General features: G+C 47.6%; 1 protein-coding gene across 1 annotated transcript in view; it reads left to right on the top strand.

Moving 5' to 3' along the window:
* The first annotated feature begins 3,610 nt into the window (after positions 1–3,610).
* Positions 3,611–24,630, top strand: part of ARHGAP31 (Rho GTPase activating protein 31) — a 62,587-nt gene continuing 41,567 nt past the window's right edge. Inside the window, exon 1 of the mRNA XM_033005149.2 lies at positions 3,611–4,431. Within this exon, the coding sequence (XP_032861040.2) occupies positions 4,332–4,431 (100 nt within the window). The 5' untranslated portion in view covers positions 3,611–4,331. The remainder of the gene's footprint in view (positions 4,432–24,630) is intronic.

The raw sequence follows: 24,630 nt of genomic DNA, 5'->3' as shown, positions 1-24,630 counted from the left end.
ACAGGGACTAGGAAGTAATCTCTACAGAGACATTGCTTCTTTGAGAGCTCTGGCTTGACTTGGCTCAGTGTTGCTCTTATTCTGCACACTCACTTTTTTCTTTTCCTTTTTTTTTTTTTTTTCTGGGGGGAGGGAGAGAAATTCCCCCTTCTTTTCCAGATGTTTCAGCTTTGAACTCCTTTTTGCTTTCCATACTTCTGGCCCAAGCCCCTCTTCTTCAGCTTTGCCTGTTCTTGTCTGTGAAAGCTTTTCCAGAAGGGACACTGGTTTACTCCTTAGCCCTGCTGTTCACCCTAACTACTGCAGAGAGCTGTCCTGCCTCCCGGGTTGTGCAAATCCAGACTTCTTATTTTTGCCTCGTGGAGAGGAGAACATCACCCCTTTCCCTTGGAAAAATCCCCTGGCTCAGCACTGATTTCAGGCTCCAATACGAAGTGCTTTGTTTGTAAAGCCTCCCTTGTTTGGTTCCTGCTCACCTTGCCTGACCTCGTCCTCCCGGTCCTGGGCTCCCCAGGCAATCCCACAGCAACCTCCCCTCTGTCCTCTTGCTGAACCTCATCCTGGCGTGGGGAAAGCCACCCCTGTAGCACAGTCTCCCTGTCAAGAGCTCACCTGGGGCATCTTGTGCTTTCTTTCGCTTGCTGCAACTCACACCTCTTTCACCCTGCCTGCCGCACCATTTTCTTTCTCTGGTTCCATCTTCCCTCCATGGGGTACCTGGCATGGGGGCAGCAGGGCAGCAAGCTTCAACATCTGAAAGAGCCTCTATGAATAAAGTGAGAATCCTCCCCGTTTTGTTTCTAGCTCCTCTTCCCTGCACTTGTGCTTGTGTTTTTTTTCTTGGCATGGAGGTGGCCATTCTCTCCCCGTCCCTCACCACAGCACACTGGTGGAAATGGCTGATGGCGGTCCTGTGCTACAGCCCTGGACAGACGTCGCCCACCCATAGCCTGGCTGGGGTTAGGGTGGCACAGTACAGCTCCCAGATAACCAAAATCAGACGGCAGTGCTTGATTTCTACAGTGTTCCTTGGCCAGAGAGACCCACCACCACGGCTCCCAAAGATGGCGCCTCCCTCAGCAGCTGCAGGGAACTGCCACAGAGCGGACTCCCAAGAAATGGTGTTTTCAGCTGAAAATGCCAATCGGCCTGTGAGAGATGCCAAGGGGCGAGGGTGACAGGCTGACCCAGCAGCACTGCTGAGCGCATCTGCCCTGGGGCCACGGGCCACCAAGGCCCCTTGGAGCAGGGCTGTGCGAGGAAGGGGAGGGGGCCCATGCTGCACAGCAGCCATGCCAGGGTGCTCCCTGCTGTGCCTGGGGCCGTAGCTCCCTCGCTGGTGACATGAGGAAGCACTATACATGCAGGGGTTGATTTTATTTATAGAATTATATATATATATATATATACTTTTTTTTTTTAAATGAAGCCATCCTTGTCTGAAGGCATCCTGTTTGGGTAGGCTTGCAAGGGAGGTGTGGGGAAACCGTATCTAAGATGAGGGAGGGCAGGAGTGTGGCATGGCAAGTCAACAGGCAAAGGGGACAGGCGAGGGCTGGGGACAAAGACCCTGTTAATGAGGCTGTCTGATGTAGAGGGTGGAGGAGACCAGCGTGGGGAGTTTAAATGTCCTGACTGGCTCAAGGAGGGAGGGAGGTGTCTGCAGAAAGGAGTTCAGGACTTCGAAGAAGACATTGTGGTTACGTGCCACAGGGAAGCTGTTGCCCGTCGCAGGTCCAGTGATGCTGGCTCAGCCCTGAGGGAGAGCGCTGGCATGTGCAGGAGGATGCACCTCCTCCCCGAGGGGGGCAAGGAGAGGGCTTTCTCTCCCTACAGAAGGCAGCCAGCCACCCGGGCAGCGGGAGGATGGCCTGGCGAGACATCCAGGTCTGAGCGTCCTGTTGTCTGTCTGACCCGTTTGAAGTCTGCCCCTTTGGCAGGCAGGCAGGATGCGCTGCGGCACGCGATGGGTTTGGCGGCACGCCGGTACAGGGAGGGAGGGATCCTGTGTGCCGACGCGACATCAAGGTGCTGTGAGAAGCCCAGCATAAATTCAAGGAAGCTTTAAGTGTTCCGTGAGCACTAAGAGTCCCTGAGAACAGCCCCTGGTCTGGCAGCGAGAGCTGAGATTTCCCCCTTAGCCTGGGAGCAGGAGCAGGAGGCTGGAAGCCGACAGGCCAGACTTCTCTCTGGCACCCTTCTGCAAATCATTTTCCCCTCAAGCCATCAACCAGCAAGCTGTAAAATGGGGATAATGATGATAATTACGGTGGTAAACTGCACAATGAGAGTTATAATTGCTCAAGGTCCTTCACTAGGGCTCGGTGTTTTTTCTTGTATGTGAAGTGGTAACATCCAACACTTTTGAGGGAAAATAAAAAAGGAGTCACCATACCAACAGACAGAACCTGAATTGCTTTTGGCAGCAGTTGGATCACAGTTGGAGGCTCGATCTCTCTGAAAAATGACTCTGTCAAAATAAAGGGGTGAAATGGTGAGTTTGCAGATGTCTGTGGGAGGAGATGGAGTTTCTCTGCCATGTGAGGGTGCAGAGCCCAGGGTTGAGGAGGGAGGTAGCTTACGGGAGTCTTTTGCCCTGTTTCCTGGCCAGTTTTCCGCCAAACCAAAACCACACTCCTTGTCTTTGGTCTGATTTTTTGGTGGAAAGCTGCAATTTCCTGTTATTCATTTGTTTGTTTATTTTTCACCCAGACCTCTACAGTTATATTTGGCACAGAGCAAGAGGGGGCAGTGAAGCTTTAGCAGAGTTAAGTTTGCCTCCCTAGGTGAAGCATGTGGCCCATCAGCATACCCAGCCCTGTGAAGAGGTCTGAGTTTCTGGGATAAAAAATGTGGAGTAAGTGCAAGTGACTGCTCTTTAGAGCAGCAATATGCATGTACTGAAAGTCAGACTAGAAAGGTGTTCAGGCAGTGGGGAGCAAGACTCAGAGCCTGAGGGTAGATGCATCCCATTTCTCTTCTTGCTGCTACTGGGTGATTTATGTTCCTTATCTCTAAACCCCTTCACTGGTCAAGGGGAGACTTTTTTGGGAGCTGACTTGAAAGTACGTGAATTTAGATACCTGGACAGCATCTGTTTCTGCTTGCTGGGGAGGAGGGAGCTGGAGGTTTCCCTCCTTCCCCCTCTTTAGTTTCCCAACTTTCTGCCCTCTTCTTGCACTTTGGTAGCTCCAGCCTGCGCCTCCGTAGAGAAAGGCAAATCCTGAAGTGACAGACTCATGTTAGAGGGCAGGAAGGCGCCTTGCAACGAAGGACTCGATGAACGGAGGCAGCGATTTACTGGAGTGGCTCTTGGTCTCTCTCCTCCTCACCGGCCCCTCCTCAGGCCTTTTCAGAGCTGAGCTTTGGCAGCGCAGGAAGCGTCTGACCGCGCCGCGGGCTGCGGCTCGGCTCGCAGTGATTTCCTCTCAGGCAGTCCGTTATCTGTTGACTGTCAGGACAGGCTTTCCCTCTTCCTCCCTCCCCATCCCCATCCCCGTCCCCCAACTCCTCTCCCCGCCTTCCCTCAGCCTCTCATACACACACACACACGCGCGCGCACATACACACACACACATGCACTTTACTGCCAAAAACCGTCCTCCGCCCCCCCTCCTCAGCTAACTTCCTTTCAGCATTTTTTTGAGCTGGATAATCCTAGGATTTGTAAAACGGGGGAAAGGAGAGAGCGAGCGAGTGGGAGTCAGGACAGGAAGCTGGTTTCTCATTCCTCTAACTGTCCGAAGGCAGGAGGAGGGGAAGGGGGGGAGCCAAAGAGAAGCCTTGTGCCGACTCTTCCCTGGTCCCTTTTCATTAGTCCGTTTGAACTTCCAGTCTCCTCTGAAAGCCAAGAGAAGGACAACCAGACTGGGACACTTTCTGCTGGGAGCGGTGACAGTGTGGCTGACAAGACCCAGAAGGTGGCCGTGGAGGTTCCCGGGATTGCGCTGAGGGAAAGACGTCCCGTCCCCCGTCCCCCCCTCCCACCATCATCTGCCCCCAACTTGCCAGCTCCGATGCGGGCACCCATCCACCACCCACTTCCCTCTGATGAGAACTCTTCCGGGCTCAGGCTATGATCGCTGCTGCTGCCGGCTGGGGAGCCTCCTCTCGCCCTGACCTTCCTCTGCCACAGGAGCAGCCCAACATCTGGTGGGGATTAATGTTTACTTCTCTGGCTGGACGCTATACGGGACCCCCGATGTTGCTCCCTGGGAGTGGGACACAGGCGGTGGTCTGAGGAGAAGAGCGAGATTTTTGTCGCCCAGCGTGAGGCCGGGGGGGAGGGGGGCACGGCAGGAGGGGGGCGAACCTCTTTTGGGACTAACCTCATGAAGAACAAGGGAGCCAAACAGAAACTCAAGAGGAAGGGAGCCGCGAGCGCGTTCGGCTGCGACCTGACGGAGTATCTGGAGAGCTCTGGGCAGGATGGTAAATGCCTCTTTATTCTCACTCTGGTTGCGAACGAGCAGTGCACGCGTGCCCCCCCCTTTTTCTTTTTTTTGCCGGTAGGACTGCAAAACGGACCTTTCCCAAGGCTGAGGTCTAGACAACCTGGAGCTGGTTTGTCCCCAGAAAGTGGAGTCACTGCCCAGTTACTCACAATGAATGAACAATCGGAAGATTGCTTTGGTGACGCGTCTGTGTGACCCTTGCATGAGTAGTGCTGTGTGTGGGGAAAGGACTGGGCTAGGGCTCTCGGGCTGCCTAAGCGAGGACAGAGGTGGTCAGCCGTACGCTGCGATGCCCTCTCCCATCCGCCCGGTTGTGGAAGGGAGTAGCAGGCTTTTAGGGAGCCAAATTCGGAAATCAGAACTGTGCTTAGCGTTGCCTCCTCCTGGCTTCAAAATCCTCCTGAAGTCCACGAGACTAGAGCGTTGCTGGGCTGTAGAGAAGAGCTGGGAACGTCCCATCTGCCCCTCCTGGACTCCAATGCAGTTCCCACATTGTCCTTTCACTGTGGGATGGAGACAGGACAGAGAGTGGGCTGTAGGGTAGACTAAGGGATGGGTGTGAGGTGTAAGGGGCAGCTGAGATAATATTTTCACTACCCTGCCTGTTATCTTTCCTCTCCTCCTCCCCCTGACCTCCATGACCCTAGGTATCAGATAAGAGCATGGTAGTTCAGACAAGAGGTAACTCCAATAAGATCAGAGGGTCATGAGCTTGAAATGGTCAGTCCCCGATGAGGGAAGGAGCTGAATGCTTTTTCTTAAAGAGGGTTGGTGAGAAGCAGTTGTGAGTTTGGCATACAGAAAGACCTGTAGTTTAGCAAGAGGAAAAATAAATATATGTCTATTACTATCCCTGATGTTAGCATTATGCTTCTGTTTGAATTAACTAACTTTTAGCAATGTCAGGCTACTCTGAGGGGAAAAAAAAAAATACTTCTAGCAGCAATGTCAGCTTTGTACGGGGAGGGCTGGTACAATCAGGTCTTTCATTTGCTGATGAGCATGGCTGATGGAGTACAGTGTGGAACTGCATTGGCAGAGGGATGGACTACATAACAGTAGTCCTTTCCATTGCACAGTGAGAAGGGTAGTACATATATCACTAAGATAAAATCTTATATATGTACATTTACTTAGGTATGGGGGAAAACCGGTCATTCAATTTCATTGTGAGTCATCCATAACAATTACTGTATCTTTTAACTTACATAGCCTTTAATGGAGATTGACTAGAAATAGCAAAAATAACAGACTTAATGAACTGGAACCGCTTTGCCAGCGTGAGATGCAGAGAGTAAATTCCATCCAGTGCTAACATGAGCTGCCGCGGGGAGGAACAATTTACAGCTGTTTACAGGAACACTGGAAAACAATGCAGGGAAGGCAGGCACAGGCAGTATATTCAGTTGAAGCAGCAAGGGGGATTTTAAAGGGAGAAACATAGTTACTGCAGTTTGAATTAGGCCAGAACAGCAAAATTTACTACCCAAAATCCCAGAGTTTTTTAAAATAGTTTTTGGGCACAAGAAAGAAGGACATTGTCTCAAGTCTCATTTGTGGGATGGTTCATAGTTGCAACCTACTTATCTCTCCATGCTGAGGAGTAGTGGGGGAGAATATGAAGTTCCTTTCCCTTTATGCTGTACTGCTATTTGCTGAATAGCACATCCCGTTGCCCAGTGCCGTGGGATCCAGAAATGAAAGACTTAATTGTTATAGATTTATTGGGAAAGGTTTAAGTTAGATTGGTACAACTCAATTCATCAGAACAGGGAAAGAAGAAATTAGAGATATTCACTTTGTTGCTAGTAGGGCTCTCTGGATCAATAGGAGTGTGACCAAGTATGCCAAAGTGACATACTGGGAAGAAACAGAGGTTCAGATGTCACCAAAAATCACAAACGTGCAACCTGTAACTATGAAATAAAATTAGAAGAGCATGTGGGGTATGAAAGATGACTGATTTGGGGATAGTTGAATCGTTCTGCTAAGAATTATTTCCAGTGACAAGCCGGTGCTCCTTCAAGCAGGGGCTTTGGTAGGGATGTAAAGCAGTAACTTTCTCTCTGCTTGAGATAGTCGTCTGTGTCTAACTAGTGGGATGCTGGCTCTGGTTGTTCCCTACTTGGAAGCAACAAAGATGTAAGACTCTTCATGGTATCTGGGAGTGATGAGGAGGGGGAGAACACTTTGGCTGCTGTCCAGAAAATGTTTTGTTGTGGATCTTTGTGAAAGCATGTTTTAAAATGCACCCAGAATTGTTAACTGGAAAAGAAGAAGAGGCTGTAGGACAGGCAGGACACAAATCAGATCGGTTGTGCTTTCGTGCCCAGGCCTGCTGTGTGCCATGCTGGAGTGCCGCTTTGTGTGACTGGTCCTGCACACCCGCACAGGCAAAGTGAAGCAGAGACCTGCTTTGCTGGTGCTGGGAATGGCAAAGGGAGCACAGGGGATGGCCAAGGCTAGGAGAAACAATTCAGTTTGGCTTTTTATCCTGCGGATTAGTACACGGCCGTTACAGTTAGGGGGTGCTGCACTACTTCTGTGATGGTCTGTGGAGGAGAGGCACAACTTGAGTCCCTACATGCTTGTGGTTGTTGAAGAGCTACTTGTGCTTTCTGCAAGGACCTTAGTCCCTGTGTCGTTGCCAAATTCCAGTGGAGAGAATTATATTCTGCTTAAGGTATCAGCATTTCCTCTCCTGTCATTTAACTGTTTAACAACTTGCTATGGTCTGCTTCAGAGATAGCTGTGTTTCGGTGGAAGGTGAAAAGATCCCACTGTCTCCTTTACCAGACAGATGTACTTAAGGTTCGGTTATAAAGAGCTATATGATAATACAATAATACAATAAAAGCTTCAGTAGAACTACAAAGTATTTAAGAGCAGTGTAGATGGAAAGATTTTAGCAGGTATGGTGGGTAGCTCAGGAGACGAAAAATGTGATACAAAGCCCTTAGCCCTGAGTTGATTCTTCAGATCTGACCGAGGTCAGTGGTGATGGACAGATGTTGCTGTCTGGTGGCTGGTTCGAAGCTCAGATGTGTTGAATTTACTGTGTTTCAAGTCAGTTCCTGTCACTACTGCGTCTGACCCTATTTGCCCTTTTCCTCCTGGCAGTTTCTACACAAGGACTGGTCATGCTCCTTATGGAGGCAGACTGCTATCAGTGCTCCCAAGCATTTAAAATCATGACTCAGGCCACAAAAATCATGAGATAAAATAAAATCAGTGCTGGGTTATTCTTCTGTTTTCTGAAACATCAGCGTGCTTCCGAGTTATATTTTCAAGTCTTTCTCCTGGCAAGATGGCTAGAAACTTGGGGGAAAATTAGCTTTTCTTCCTTCCCACTGAAATTCTCAAACAATGATTTTAATAGCAGTGAATCCAAGGAAAAGCTCACATAAGACATGAAGGAATGGTGGCTGGCAATACCAATGAGTAAGAGTCGTCTGATTTCACATAGTCCCTCTTCTGTTGCTGCCAGCACTGAATCCACACACAGAGGCAAGTGATCTTTTGGAGTGTGGGAGCTTCACTAGGAAACAGTGTCAGGCTTTAGGCATGGATAAGCACCCATGCAGGAGGAATTTAGTGCTAATGCCCTCTACCAAAACATTTTCCTGTGTCAAACTTCATTAAAGTGTTGTACAGGTGCAATGGAGCTAACAGATATTACCCTTGAAGGATTAACATTAGAGTTACGTTTTGGTCTCTTGATAACCAGCCTGGTTTCCAGAGGAGAAAAGCATGTAGTGTCTCTAATGAAGTCAATGGCAGCTGCACATCAGGCCCCCAGTTCCTGTAATAACAACAGTATAATTTTCTAGTGACAGATGGGCCAGCGGAGAAGACAAGATGCAAGGTTGTGCACAAACCTTAGTTGGGGCAGGACAGTCTGACCTGCTTAAGAAAACAGTCACAAATAGTAGTCTTGCTTCTGGTTTTGTCACAGAAGTTTTGTAAGAAGGGGCTGAAAAAGTCAAAGCTGTTAATGTGAGAGAGACTAAGTCAAAATGGAGCTTAATATTCCCAATACTTCTAACTATGAGAGATTCCGACTGGGAGTTCAGGTACACAATCAGGTGCATCTTCCACTTTTTAAAATGGAAATACACAGATCATCTACAAAAATTGGATTGCGCTGCTAAAAGATCACCCAGTCTTTTGCATAGAAACTGCTACTGATTCAGACATACTTTGGCTTCATTTGTTTACAGCCAGGTAGGACTTGGAGAAAGGGTGAATCACTTCCTTAATTTTTAGCCTGATGGTGTCTAGATGTTGGTATAGGAGGTGCTACCAGGGCTGCAAAAAGCCAAATCTTAGATTAGATGCCTTGTTCTTAGAGTGCAGGTCAGATCTGTGTGCCCAAGCTTCCCCTATTTGCTGGAGAGTTAATTCTGATGTTGCTGTACCCCTCTGTGGTTTCTTGCACATCTGTTTCCTGCCTGATGTTGTCTGGTTGGGATGCAATGAGCTCAGCTTTTCCCCTTAACCCCCTCCCACACTCCCCACAGCTCCCTCAATGGCTCTTGTCCTGAGGCTGTAGCACCCACAGCACTTTCTATCTCTTTGTCTAATGCTGCCTATTGACTTTGTTACTTGCTGTAGAAATAGGGCTGCTTCTTTCGAGGAGCTTTGAAGCCACCAACTCCCTTGTGCTCTCCACTTAAGGCTCCTTCTTGCTATGGCAGATAGCAGGGCCGGGCAGCAGCACTCCCTGAGGCTGGGGAGGGAAAGGGAGCTGTTGTCTGCAAATGTAGCACAGGGAGACCTCTTAGGAAGCCCTTACAAGCCCTTGGATTGTAATACAGGGAAGGAGACAATATAGGTAGCCCATAGCATATTCTTCTATGCTGTGTGGCTGTGCAATGACTGCTTCTGCCCTGGCGCAACTGCATTTGAATGAAAGAGTAAGGAAAGTTTTCATTTAGTGTTGGTGGTCTCATAAAAACATGGTAGTTCTGGCTTGCACTGGCTTCCCAAGCAGAATCTTAACCACTTTTGAGAGCTGCAGTAGGTCAAGACTTTACTGTAAGATAGGCAAGTATTTCTGAGGGAAAACAGTAGCAGTAATTCAGCGGTAGTGTGCTTTGTACAAGGGAAAGGTAACCTTGAATACTCCTTGGCTGTTTGGTACAGCCCCTTAGCATGCTATCTTCTGCCTGATTTTGCTGCTGTGCATTTCTTCGTGAAGCTGCCTTGTCTGTACTCAGATGGATGAGAAGACTTGTCACTCAGGAAGAAAGTAGTTTGCTTCAAGAACAGACTCCCTTCGGACCCAGTTGTTAAACCTGCTGCCCAGATGTGAAGCAGCTTTTCTGGTTTGTGTGGCTTTTCTTCCTCACACTTGCAGGTGCAGCTGCATGTGTTTGTGGGCTAAGAGCATGCAGGTATGTGCATGAGGGTGCATGTAAGTGTATACCACACAAAGATGCATTTGTGTCCACTCAGTGTATTTTTTTTGAAGTGCTTTTGCTGTGTTAATGTTTCGAGGTGGATGCGTGCCCATACTTTTGGGTAGGTGATACATGCAGAAAGCCCTGGGAAAGCTGCTGAAGGATCGTTAATGGCAATGTGGAGGAAAAAGACAAGGCGTTGGTTTTTTTATTTGTTTTGGTTTTTTGTTTTTGTTTGTTTGTTTGTTTGTTTATTTGTTTTTAAAGCCCCCTTGGAAAAATGAAAATGCCGCGCGCTCATTTAATCTACTGCAGAAGAATGAAGAGCTGCATTCATCCCACTCTCAAAATTAGAAGCTGGCACTGGGGATTTCTGTCTCAAGAACTGATGGAGCTGAAAAGAAACCTTTTCCCTCTTCTGTAGCCAAATTGCTTTCAATCCAGATCTCTTCGCTGACCTATCTCGCTCTGAGACTATGCAAACACTTGTCTCCCTGCAAGGAAGGAAGCAGCAGGGGCTAGGAGGAGAACGGGACAAGAACAGCCTCCTGGGCTGACTTGAGATGTGTTAGTCCTCTTTTTTTTTTTGCCTGACGTGCTGCTGCAGCCTGCTCTACACTTGCACACTGCTGATGTATTAAGAAGCCCCCTGACCTGTGCACTATGGGGTCTATCCCTGGCCGTAGTTGTGCAGCGTGTGTGGATACTCAAGGCTGTATCCCCTCATCTTTGTGACGGGAGCAAAAGGGACAATCAGGCTCTGAATTTTGGGGGCAAAAGAAGGGGGACTGTAGGATTGTACAGTGGAGGAGAGCTGCCGCAGAGGGGCCCCGAGGGGGCATGAATTGAGAGGTGGAGGACCTGGGCTGGGGTTGGAGAGAAACAGCTCCTTGGACTTTCAGAGTCTGCCAAGGCATGCCCAGCAGACAGGGGAGTGGGAAACTCTGCTGCCAAAATGGACAGTGTGAGGGAAATTATTAATAACGTAAAGGTTGTTTTTCTCCACCCGCTCTCACAAGCGGAGCAGCACATTATGAGTCCCAGATATCAGCCTCTATGGCAACAAAGTGGGAGCAAAAAGACACTGGGAACAACGGGAGCAGAAGCCATCTGTCTCCTTCTGTTACTGTGCTGTTCCTCCTTGTCTTGGATAATGTTTGTGTTACTTCCTCAATCTGTTTCTGGTTCCTGGGAGCTGGGCTTTTGTATCTCCGTGGCACTGTGTTACTGCAGTTAAACATTGCTGTTGTGAGCTCAGATCCTTGTTCTGTATTGACTTTCCATTGCTAGTGCTGTGTGATTAGCTGAGAGCTCTCCCGTGCTGCCTCCTGCGTTACATTTCCCCTAACCAAGCACTGCAGGAGGCACACGTGTCGTTTGCATGCACCAAGCCCCACTTTGATCCTGCCTTCTCCCCCCCTCCCTGTGAACAGCATGAATCACATGTCTTGCCTGCAGATTCTAGATTAGAAAACGTATTTCGATTTAGCAAATGTTTTCTCTTTGTTGGTAACAGCTGATTTCATCTGAACTTGGGAAACCCAAGAGTAGGGACTTCATGGCTTGTGATATCGCAGCCCTCAAAGGTTCAGTGAAATAACTGCAGTTGGTGAAATGCTGGCACTGCACAGGGTGAATGTATAGCATACATAGGCTGATGTAGACATGGTGAACAAGTAGTTTGGGAGGTCCCCAGTTGCCTGCAGTGCTTGGATCCAAAATTTTGATGTAGACCCGGTTCTAGTTTGGAGAGCTCATGACAGAAACAAAATACGAGAAAGCTTACATCTGTAACTCAGGCTTTGCATATATGACGCAGTTCTACAGCAGCAACATTTGCCTGCAGTCAGGGCTGTGCCACAGATTTATGTTCCAGTGTTTCTCCTTTAACGATAATAGGGGAAATGAAAAGAGGCTGTCAGTAACGGCATACCCCGTCCTGCTCTGTAAGGCCTGGGGTGGGGTGGCTGTCAGATTGCCCACATCATGGTTTGGACCTGATCTCTGATACGCACTGGATGTGGGTTTCCTAAGTGTGAAGTATAAATGGGAGGTGATTAAAGGATGGAGAGCTACCAGCATCTGCCTCCAGTCCTGAACCACCAACAGGGTGCCAGGCGCACTAAGAGCTTTGACATGGAAACCTACAGATACCTTATTACAATACAAAGGCTGCTAACTGGCTCCGCTGCTGGTTGTTTTAAGGGCAAGTAGTGTTGTTAGTTGCCTACTAGTATCTACTTTCCATACATTCTCAGAGCCTCAAGCCCCAGCTGTCCTTTGTTCGTATGCCAGACCCTTCAGCTTCTCTGCTGATAACTTCAGTGAATGTGTTTTGCATTGTCAACAACAACAACAAAAATCTGCAGCATGTTTACAATGGACACAGACACAGAACAGTGTAACATAAACTGAATTTAGTGTTAAATTAAATAATGTGGGGCAACTGTGCTGACTGTATTATTAACTTTCATACTTAATTCAATAAGGTAACCCTCTGTTTTCTATATTTATCTGAAACCACATGCAGACTTTCTGGTCTTCTGCACCAGTGTGATTGCAGATATGAAAGTATTTAATATGGGCTTAAGACCTAGCTTGTTGTCAAATGTCTAGGCCCTTGCATATAATGAAGTTATAGGCACCAATCCTAAACTTCACCCTCACTCAAGTGCCAGATCAATATTATCATTGTGTGTGAGAGCAAGGAGTTCAGGCCCTAATGCTACAAGTCTTTTGGCACGTGCCATGTAAGTGGACAGGGAAGTACCAGTCCTCTTCTGTCTCACCCTCCTGCCTTGAACACGACCCTGAAGCTGGATTAGATTCCCCATTTTCAGACAGATGAAGGCACTTTTGCTCTTAACAGTGCACCAAAAGGGACAGTGGAAAACCCATACTTTTTGAACGTGCCTTTAGTTCCTCCACCTCAGGTGCTGCCCTGCTGTTTGGGAACAGCAGCCTGGCCTAGGCTCAAACTGAGCTACCTCCAGGCTGGTGCCAGCAGCTGATGCTGTGTGTGACAGCCCCACTACCAAGCAATGCTGGGTTGGCTGGATGGCCACTTTGACTTATGTGATTTAATGTCCGTATAGGAAGAGTTGCCTTAACAGCAGTAGAAAATGTTACAGAATCACAGAATTACTGAGATGAGCAGGGTAGTCTCAAGATTACCTAGACCAAACCCTCTGCTCAAGCAGGATCAGCTTGAGCCAGTTGCCCAAGACTGCGTCCAGCTGAGTTTTGAGTATCTCCACAGATGGAGACTCCGCAACCTATGCGAGCAACCTGATTCAGTCTTTGATTACTGTCACAGTAGAAAAGTATTGTGTTCAGATGGAATCTCACAGTTTTTAATTTGTCCTGTCAGTAGGCACCACCGAGAAGTGCCTGGCTCCCTTTTCTTCATTCACTCCCATCAGGTATTCGTTCGCAACAGTAAGATCTCTCCTGATCCTTCTCTTATCCAGGCTGAACAATCCCAGCCTCTCCTCATATGAGAGATGCTCCAATCCCTTAATCGTCTTTGTGGCGCTGAGCTGGGCTTACTCCAATAAGTCTTTCTTGTACTGGGGAGCCCAGAGCTGGACACAGGACTGCCGGTGTGGGCCCACCAGTGCTGAGCGGAGGGGAAGGAGCATCTCCTTTGACCTGCTGGCACCATTCATCCTAATTCTGATGTCCCTGGTAATTTATACAGTTTCCATCAGAAATCAGCCTTCGCCTCCCAGGCTAGGCTGGCAATTTCAGTCAATAACTAACATGCAATTGGGACAATGTAAAGGACCCTTTCTGCCCAGGTTAATGCTGGAAATAAATTGTCTTTTCATAAAGGGTCCCTGTTCTTTAATGGTTTCTGCAGTCTTGCTCCTGGCCAGCTGAAATGAATTAATGTATGTTTTATATAATATACTGATAGGCTGCATCTTACGAAAGCTGTGCAGAGCCTTGTCTTAATAGAAAGCCTATAAATTATGCTGTGAAGCAACACACCTTTCTCAGGTGGTGGCTGTGCAGCTCCCCAAAGGCACTGTGCGCCAAACTGGGGGCTTGTGGCTGGACTTGTTTCTTTTGGGGTGGCTGTGTCACATACCCTTCTCCAGCATGGGGACCAGGCAAGGGGAGGGGAAACATGCATCCCCAAGCAGGATTCTCAGCTGTGGCTGCTACTCTTAGAAATATGCCCTAAGCAGCTGAGATGGGTTTGTAGCCATTTATCTCCGGCTCCTCTCTCTGCCCTCTTCTACACTCAAGGCTCAGCTAACTAAATGCCTTTGGAAATGCTATTATCTCCTGTGCTCTCTGGGGCCAGGAGCAGCTTGAAGATTTATCATCTGGAACAGGAGGCTTTGTTCTGTAAAGCACAGAACAGTTAAAGAACAAAAACTAAACCCTAAACCAAATGCAGAGCTCTCTTTATATCTCATGTCCTTCCTTTGCTCTCTCCCATTTGGGAATGTGTGTACGTTTGATTTTGTAATGTCATTAAATACTGTCACATGGTGAAATGGTTAGAGGACCATATCTATATCATCTATATCTATATCTGTATCTATACCTGCATCTCTAAAGTAGGGATAGAACATCCAAAGGGCCAGAAGACATTCCTGTAGTAACTGAGTCGTGTAACTTGTTTTCTAAAATAGCTTTAGACAGGAGACCAGGTCAGATTCTCCAGTACAAAATTCATCTAAAGGGTACCACTACTGGTTTTTACCAAACACAGCAGCACTGGTACTGCCTTGGGTTTTTTGTTTGTTTGTTTGTTTGTTTGTTTTTTATCTGAAAGGTGCTGATGTGCTTGCAAACTTTCTCTACATGTGGGATGCAGGGCTGAGAATCCAGGTTAGATCTGTGCCTGATCTCACTGTATATATTCACTGGCTCATCAAAAAAGCTGATTCAGCAAACCCAGAACACTGGGAAAAAAAGAGGAGGGTGTGTTTATCTGGGTCTGAATATTTCAGCTGGGATATTTTTGATACTGTTAGTGTTCTGCATTTTCCATCTCATCAGTGAATGGGGCTGTCAGGCCTGTTGCAGACAGGCAGCTCGGCAGCACAGCGGGGCCAGCCAGCCTGTAGAAAACCCTTTGCTCCACGTGCAACTAGTGCTTGTTTTTTTATTCATCTCTCATTAGGGTGCTGCTGGTAGTGATGGCAGTCACACCTTTAGAGGTTCAGAGGTGTGATCAGGCAGGGTGAGCCTCCTTCTGGATCCCTTGTGTCTGTGCTGCAATTTGTGTGAAATAAATAAGCTGTCAGCAGGGCTGAATTGCTTGCTTTCCTTATGCAGAATCAGAGAGGGGAACAGCTTCACCATTTTGCTCTTTCTCTTTTTTTCTTCTTAGTGTGCTCCACTTGGTATTGCATTTTCCTCACCCTTGCTCTGGTCAGGTAGTTTCAGATAGATGAGAGGCTAAATGAGAACAAACTCTCTTGTGAGATTTATTGCATGTTCTGCTTCTAATCAAGCCAGAAAAATAGAGCAACAGACTTTCTTCTATAATCCTGTTCTCTCCCTTCCAGTCCCAGCTGGAAACCAAAAGTACAACAAGGTAGAGGAATGCAGCAAAAAAAAAAAAAAAAAAAAAAGTTAAAACAAATGTCTTGGAACCTTTAAAGGGATCGTGGGGTTTGGCCTGAGGCAACGGCTAAGTGTTACGGGGGGGTATGGGAGATTCTCCCTTCTCTCAAGTGTTTTCAGTTCCCCTTACTTACTTGGGGTTTTTTGTTGGCTTTTCCCCCCTGCCTCCATTTCAATAATTTTATTGCCAGGATGGCAGTATGCGCGTGTTGCCAAAGTCAATACATCAAGCATCTCTGCCTAAGGCAGGCTTAGGAGTGGTAAATGGGAAGAGCTGGTTTTGATCTATTGAGTCCATTATTCTTCCTTCCTGACTCGATAGCGAGCACCAGTCACATATTGCCGCCCAAGGTTTGCCACGTAAAGCCACAAACGGGGACTGAGTCAGGAAATCCAGTTCCGGATCCCAATAGCTTCATTCTGGGGTCCCCCTCTGGACTTGCCAGAACCCAGGTGAGGAGTGACATCCTCCTGCAGTCCCGTCGCTCCATCAGCTGGGCACAGGTGACCCCGTACCCGCTGTCCTCGGGGTGGCAGGCAGAGTGCAGCCGTGGAGGCAGCCCCTCGGCACTGCTCGCAAACGTGCTTCAGAGGCAGGGAAGGAACCAGTGTAATAAATACAAAGGAGGGCTAGGAGTCCTAATTAGTCCTCATTTCTAGCCTGTTAAAATACCCATCTGTCACTCCACTGCAATAATGAGATTTGAGAAGATTAACTGGATACTACTTAGGCTCCTAACCATGGCAGCTCAATAAGTGCGCTGCTGTTCAGCCTTAAGCCGTGCTTGCAGCAATTACACTCTAAGCAGGTTTATGTCTGGTTAGTGCTTGCATGGGAGTTGCCCAAAAAAATCTGCTGCAGGAATGGGGTGATTCAGAAGATGGCAAGCAAAGTATCAGTTCAGTCAAGTTGCTGCCTTGCCATTATTTAGGGAGATGTTGCCATTTGGGTACGGGGTAAAACAAAGGCCCCAGTCCTTTAAAAAAAGCTCTGGTTTATCTTTTGTTTCTATGTGATAGGGAGTTTTAACACGTGTACATGCTGTGCTGCGTCTTTCCCTTTCCAGAAGCAATTTCAGCTGGAGCCACGGTTTGTTTCTTTTTTTTTTTTTTTTTTTTTCACTCAGTGTCCTAAACTGTCATGTAGCGTTGCTCTGCCCAGCTCAACAGCTGCCACCTCCCAGCCTAGAGATGGGTGGAGTGAGTCTTGTTTTTGCAGTTTGTGAAATATTCCAGGATGTAAGGCGCTTTTTAAATTATTGATGTTAGCTCTTGGGCATTAAAGACAGACGTGAACCGCAGCTCTGGATCCTAAGGGCTTTGGAGGCTTATCCCTGCCCTAATAATGGTTGCCTACTTTGGATTTTTCATGCATCTCTTACTACAGATTTGAACTCACTGCAGGATGGTGGAAGGATTTAGCAGATGGACAAAGGGTGACAGCAAGGCTTTTCTTTGCGACATTATATACCTGTGAAGCAAGTTTAAGTGAGCATTGGTAGAAAAAGGGGAAAGAGACGTGTGTTTTCTTTGGGAGAGTGGGAAAATCAGAAAAATGTGTTCTGCCTCTTGACAGAGCATGTTTGCAGGATATGAAAACATTTTGTATAGTTGTGATTCAGGGAACAGTGCAGGTGCACCTGCCATCAACACTTGTGCTCAAGGAAAGATATTTTATCTTGTAAAGTGGCGTATTTCTGTCCCTTTCCCCACTTCTGCCTCCTTGAAAAGAGGCTGATAGCAATAGTGCTACTCTCTTTACCTCATGGCGATGCCAGTGTGGAGGTTGGGACATTCAATGCAGTCCTGTCTCTGCAGTGCTTTCAGCTCTTTGGCTGGGCTGTGGTGGTGAAAAGCGGGACCGTGACCGATGCGGGACAAAGGAGAGAAGGCAGCAAGCATGGTACTGCATGCCCTGGGCATCTCCGGGTGGCTTCAGGGGCTGCTTGCAAGTTCTCAGGGAACTGACTGCAAAAAAAAAAACCTGGGTATGGCAGGAAAATCATCTCCCATGTTTGACGAGGGCTCCTGTATTAGGGTTTGAATGGGAAGTGTTCAAGGGGCTTCTCCCTTTCCCACCCTTTCCTCACCCATTCTCCCCTCTGCATCAGGGGGTTGCGGTTTCGCATAAAGCTCCTGTTTATTATGGGCGAGAGGAAGGGGTGAGGGCCATCCCTGATCCTCTTCTTTCCTTGGCAGTTTGCATGTTAATTAGCTAGTCCCTAAGAGACAAGCCCGCAGCCCAACAGAGTGGTGATTCAGCAGCCAAACAATGTCCAATTATCCCGGCCCGGGGGGCAAGAGGCTGGCCCCCGGCACATGGGCACTGCATCCCTGGCCAGATGGCTCCTCAGACTCACTTGGTTGGGCCAGTAACCCTGCTTGGGGGATTTGACATGTGTCAGCAGTTTCGGCTGAGTGCTTTTGCGAGCTACCAGCAACGCAGTTGTCTGAAATATTGGGAAGAGCTCCACACGTGCCCGGGGCAGTGCCGTCCACTCCACGCCCTGTGACGAGGCAGTACTGGTGGCTGAAAGAGAGCATGGACGTTCACGTGTGAAATCAGATTTTGCACCCTCAGCTTGTCTTCCTTTAGCCTGCATCCGGTTTGGTGACCTGGCAGAGACGTAAGCAGCTTAAAAGCACACCTTTTACTTTGCTCTTTACATTCCGGTGTTTGTATACAAAGGCTGAGTGGCTCAGATTGGAGTTTGAATTGCGTAGAGCAAAGGATGGTTCAGAAGTCACACCCGTGGCATGCCACAGGCTATGGCAAGCTCTGCTTCTGCCACTGCTTGACTCAGTGAGACCTTAAGCCACTCCTCCTTTTTCCACATCTTACTCCTCTCAGTGGTTAAATGATGATGGTGTTGTCTTCTTTTTGGTACAGAGTTCTTACTATTTATTATTATTATTATTATTGGTTTTATTATCATTATTAAATGTGGAAGGTCTCAACTGTTTTCATCACCCAGGACTGAAAAGTGGGCTCTTGAAGCTGTGGGGAATGATGCATAGGATGACAATGAGGGCAGAAAAGGATGGCGCTTGCCCAGCTTACCTATCTCAGGCAGGCCCTGTTCCAAAGCCTCAGAGGGAGGTGTGAGGAACACCAGAGTGGCATTATATACCTAGAGAGGAAGGTTGATAGCACTGCCTTCTGAGTCAGTGAGGCCTCTGACCCAATACGTGATGTTTTAGCTTTGAAGGGAACATGACAGCTATTTACCACCTAACCTCTGGGTCTATGAAATGGAAAAACAATGAAGCATCTATCTGAAATAGCAGAAGAGATTACCCTAAACTGGAATTTGGCCAGGACTCTGTCTTTAGTTCTGCTAATCTTGCAAAAAAAAAAAAAAAAAAAAAAAAACCAAGGAGAAAAAAAAAAAAAAAAGCGCTACAAAGACTTTCTGTACAACTGCAATCCTCATTTTATAGTCTCTGATTTAGAAGGGAGAATATGCAATAGCACAGCATTCCCTTTGCACACCATGAGACATGGTTCATTACTGGCTCATGGAAAAGGCTGCCTCTTACAAGTCACCAGTAGCAATTTCAGTTGATTCTGGTTTTGGGACCAGGCCCAACCTTACGTTATTGATAGAAGCTAATGATAATGCATCCAAAGAAACAGCTGGGAGGGAAGAAGCATGGCAGAGAAATGAAAAAGGAGACCAGAGGGAACAAATGGGGTAAGGGAGTAAGGTCAAAGACGGAGTGGAGAAAGCACGTGAGGAAATTCCAATATGCTTGAAACAGAGGAGGGGAAGGTTGGAAAAACTAGTCTGAGAGCAAAACTGACTGTATTGGAACAACTGGAGTCTGCCAATGAATGGTAGAAGAGAGAGGGCTGTAAGCGGGAGCAAAATTCAAACCTGGAAGCTTTGGTAGTAGGGGTAGAGCAGATAAAGACATGCTTTTCTGGGTACAGAGGGCCGGAGGATAGACAAGAATAGCGTTCATCAGGAACAGTGCGGAATAAAGGAAGATGCTCACAGTACCAACAGCTCTTGTTATCCAAAACTTCTCTTCCAGATTCTTACCCAAAACTGAGCCAGGGTGAGAGGTGAGGGAATTATTTCTGGCTCCTTTCAGCCCTTGAACCAAGCTTGGTTTTGGAAAATGCAAGGAGATGCCATTGAGTTACTGCATTACGAGTGATGCATTTTTTCATTCCCCCTTTGGTGCCTAACTGATGTTAAAATGAGCTTCAGTCTCTGATCAGTTCCAGAACATATGGGTGTGAGCAAGAGCGGCTTTGTCTCGCTTGGATAAGCTTTCAATACTTAATGTTTAAATGTGCTCAGCTTCATTGCCTGCTGAGGACATGCAGTGCCTCAGCTTCCTTTGCTTTGGAAGCCTGTGCTATGAATCAAAACCTCTCTGATTTTAGTCACCAGTAAGTTCCTGCTTTTAGATCATGCAGTCCGATCCTCTTTGAGATAGACCTGTGCAAGGAAATTAACTTAGTCTTGCTTTTTTTTTTTTTTTTTTCTCTGAAACCCATCAGCCATGTACTAATGTCAGGATACAGCTCTTGGCCTGAAGCGTGTGGCTCCACTGTGTTGGCTGCAGAGAACTGCAAAGGCAAAGAGATGATCGACTTATACAACAGTACTGTAGCTATCAAAATGTAAGGAAGTTTGATTAAGTATGATCTCAACGCCCTTTTCCTGCAACACCCCTTCTTGTGTTTGCAATGTGTTTGTTAGTGTCTCAAAGCCCTTAGTACAGCAAGATCTAGGAATCAGAAAGACAAAAGAAACACAGCCCAGAAATCCAACTCCTTGGCATTTTCCTTTGACGAAATGTAGTGAATTAAATGATTATTTTTTTTTTTTTGTTACTTCCTCTTCCCTTGCTTCCCCCAATCTTTGTTATCCCTAGCAACGATTGTATTTACTTATTTGCATTTACTTATTTGTCTCTTCCCAAATCACTGGACAGACAGGGGCTTCATCAGGGAGTGGTTTAGCAGGACTGCTGGAGTGGGCAAAACAATGGGGCTTTAATCAGGGCGCCTCCAGCAGCCGCTGCTGGCCAGAGGTTTCTCTGAATTCCCAACATGGAACAGTTGCCTCTTTCATGAAGTGCCTGTGGGATGAGCACAGGATTGCTACACCCAAAGCATTTTCATACAGCAACAGCTCTCTGAAAGGAAACGCTGCCGAGGACACTGCCTGCAACGCCCCAAGCTACTGGGGTGTCCAGTATGAGAGCCTCTTTCTTCCAAGCCTGGGCTGTGTTTGCCTTCCACATGCAATCTGTGAATAGCTCAAGTCTGGAAAGCGTTTAGGAAAGCGTCTAACTTTTCTCTTAAAAGAGAGAAAAAAAAGGAGGAAAAAAAAAAAAAGAAGACGTCAGGGGTAATGAAATAGTTTCCAATGACTTGATGCAGTGTGGCCAAACCATTTGTAATAATTTCCTTTAAATTCCTTTTATATAGAAAGAATTAAATATGAAATCATGAATCAGGAAGCAGTCATCCTGCCAGCCAGTGACATGTACAGAGAGATCAGAGCAAAGTGAGAAAGACACAGAACAGCAGGAGACTTGCAAGATCCTATTTTAGCCCTCTCTTTTTCTTCCTCTTTTTGTTTAGTGTACACATCCATGTAGTACTAACATTTCTTACCCAAAAGAAGCTGTGGGAATCTCCTGCTGTTCCTTGTCTCTCCAATGGCAGCCCTGAACCTTCCTGTCTTGATATGTCTCATCTGTCTGTGTTTCCTGATGGATTTTGCAGTCCCCAGATGTTTGGATACCTGATTCATCTCAAAAGCGACTGTGAAACATTAAGTATTTTTAAATACTCAGCTTTATAATTGCTTTGTTTAACTTTGCAACATTTTGAACTCATATAAGGCAATAATAAAAATCACTGCTGTTTTCCTTCAAAGGATTTTGCTGTTGCTGCTTCTAAATTTGTGTGTGCACAATGGCTTTTGCCTTTGTACTAGCAAGGTTATAGCATTCCTGTTTCCTGAATTCATACTTTTCCAATTCTCTTTTTCAAACCCTCGATAAACATTCCTGTCAGGAGTGCCCAGGCTGTTGTGTAAAAGAGGACTGATGTTACTCAAGTGCTACTAAATCAAAGTTAAGAAATTTCCCCAACAAAACCTGAAATCAGAAGAAAAAAAAAAAAAAACCTGTATGTGTTGTCTAAAAGGGTCTGGAGCTCTACAAAGCTGACTTGAGTTGCACCTCAGCTTTGCATACCTCAAGAGCCTGTTTGGATTACCCTCTGGAGGTCTGCCACTGGCCTCCGCTGTCTCCTGCCCAAAGTGGGAGGTGAAGATGGCTGTCTGAAGCCCAGCTCATTTTGAACTGGTTCTTCTCAGATTGCTCTGATCAGGACTGAATTAGAAGTACAGATGCCTGAGTTCAATTTCGCTAAAATCCAGGGTGTTCAGCTGCAGGGTTTTTATCTGAGGCCGTCTCTAGCTTGGCTCCAAGGGAAGGGAGAGTAAGTACTACAGGTCAGGAGACTACAGATGCAAAAAATTACAGGCTTTAAAATGTCACTAGCAGAGCGCATAATGGATATTCTTTGGATTTTATGATTAGCTGTTGTTTTCTGTTGGCCAATGCTGCCTTCCTGATGCGATTTATAAAGGAGCCTCAGGTCACGGCCAGGCAAGCGAGATTCGAAAGCGGATTCCCTGGGAACGCCACTATCTTTTGCAATGTTTCCTTTGTTTCTTCTGAGCAGGACAAGCTTGCTGATGTACACCTGACTGACTCCCACCCTCTTTGCCATCTCCCCTTCCAGCCTGAGCACAGCAAGACATCATCCACCAAAATACCTGCTTGCATACTGCAAAACCAAGGGGGGTTATGAGGCAGGCTATGCTGCTAAATCATACCATTATGCCCAGCATTTCAGATCAAGGGTGGTGCATTATGTGCTGGAGTTATTCAACTGACTCCCATAGCTAACTAGAGCCAGTTTAAAACCTGGGGTGGCCTGAATGCTGCATGTGAAACCAGGCTCTACCTCTACAAGGGGCGATCTGAGCCCTGGGGGACCAGGGCATTGGTCTGTACACCGTGAAATTTGTGTCTTTACTTCATGCATTTGTATCAGTGTGTCTCCCTGCAGCCCCTTTCCTACTCTGCTCGAGGCGGGCCAGAGGCCCAGCTGGCCTGACTGAATGTCCCCTGCCCAGCTGTCCTCTGGTGAATGAAGCTATGGAGTAGAAGGGAATGTGCAGGGCTGTGTGGCAAAGTTGGACGGAGCTGGGCTGTACAAGCCAAGGGATCCAGTTAGGAACATGCTCCTTGGCCACGTGTTGCACCACAGGCCACCCCTAACACGCGGCTCTTGGCGACCCACATCTCCGTTCAAGTGCTCCAATACACAGGGTCTCTCACAGTGGGACACAAGAAGTAAAAGGGATTCACATGCTGGCAGACAAAGGGTGTCTTCGTTTTGTTACTGGGGCTCTAAAAATTTTTTCCAGCACCTCGCAGCGCTCTGACACCTTGCCTCCATTTCAGCATACTGCCTTTTACCACTGAGCTCCTCCAGAAGCACAGGCTGCGTGGCATCCAGCCAGCTTCTGACCTCAGTGACACTAGTATAAATCTGGGATGCTGCAGCCAACTGGTATGGTAGTACTTCAGATCTGCCTATACAGCAAGTGTTCCCAGCTGTAAAGAATCTTATGATTTAGGCTGGCGAAACAGCAGAACAAAAGCAACGTCTGTGTGACGCGAGTACTTGCAAATCTCCCCTGTGACAAAATGCTTCTGCAACATCCTTACTTTTCCTATTGCCACCATGAATTAGCTCCAGAGAAGTCCAAGGAATGCACCAGAACACAGCTGGTGTCAAGAGTGAAAAAAAGAAACAAATTTTACAAATATTTGCCAACAGCAGGTAGTACTGTTGTAATTTACTGCAGTTGGCACTGAAGATGGTAGCATCAACTCCAGGAGAAGTAGATTGTGTTGGCCTAAAGCTCTTGAAGGACAGACTGCTGAGAAAGTATTGGTGAGGTTGGATACGTGTCAGAGGAGCACTGAAGTTGAAAGCTTCAATGACAGCGCCTGGATGGGAGGTTGTGGAGACCTGGAGACAAGGCACTGTCTGTTTTGAGAGTGCTTGACCATAGAATGACCTTCCTCAAATGAAGTCAAGCTGCAGACAAATATGATCTTCTTTGAGACATGCTGCAAAATTCCTCTTTGGCCAGGGCCCTTTTCTGCTGTAATTGGAGAAAATGAATTAATAATAAACAGTGGGGAAAAGTATTGTGGTAGGAAAAGATTGACTGAACCTGAGCGGTGCAGAGCAGAGAGCAGGAACCCCAGCTCATTCCTAAATCCGATCACATCCTTGACATGATGGCTACCAGGGATGTGCAGTAGAGCAGCACTACTTGGGCTCTTCAGGCTGAAGTCAAACCCTGTATTTCAGAACAGCTGGGAGGCCACGGCCGATGCCGTGCAGCATATCGGCAGGCAAAGCACAGAGAGCAGGACGAATGTCCTGGAAGCCCTGAGGATCCCCCTTAGTATAAACACTTCAGGTGCGCAGAGGAGGGATGCTAAGGCAACTCTTACTGGGCAGCGCAGGCTAAAGGTGGTCCCTGTGATGGGGCAGGGAAACATGGCCTGTGGTCGGTACTTGACTCATAGCCTATCTTTTTCCCCATCCCTCCTGTGAACTACCCTGTGATGCTGTGATGCAGGCAGACACGCTTTGCGAGTACTTCTCAGGGCTCGGGCAGGGCTTGCCGGGCTCTGCATGGGCTCTCCTGTAATCTCGCAGGGAGCAACACGGGGCAGGATGGCCGGCAGTGTCGTCTGCCTCTCCCCAGCAGCGCAGCCAGCACTGACCGAGGAGCAGCCAGTAGCCAGGGAGGTCCCAGGTCATCTCAGAGCAGCCCCCGGGGGCGTCTGGGGAGGGGACAGGAGGTGTCTGGGGTAGGACATGCCCGTGTCCCCCCCACTTGGACTTGAGAGAAATCCTTTCCACTTGGAAGTCAGCAGAGAGCTAGAAGAGCTGTGGGGGCTGTGAGCTCTGACAGCCCGGCAGTCTGTTGTCTCAGGAGGCAGCAGTAACGCATATATTTTGAGCCTTCGTCCAGACAAAGCGGGGAATGTCTGAAGGGGTGGATATCCATCCCAGCATCTGAGGACAGCTCTGAGTTCCCAGCATGGTTTCCTGTCCTCCT

Source organism: Tyto alba, unplaced genomic scaffold (genome assembly GCF_018691265.1).
Source record: "Tyto alba isolate M040663 unplaced genomic scaffold, T.alba_DEE_v4.0 Super-Scaffold_14, whole genome shotgun sequence".
In the NCBI taxonomy this organism is placed as follows: domain Eukaryota; kingdom Metazoa; phylum Chordata; class Aves; order Strigiformes; family Tytonidae; genus Tyto; species Tyto alba.
This window is presented reverse-complemented; position numbering and strand designations above follow the sequence as displayed.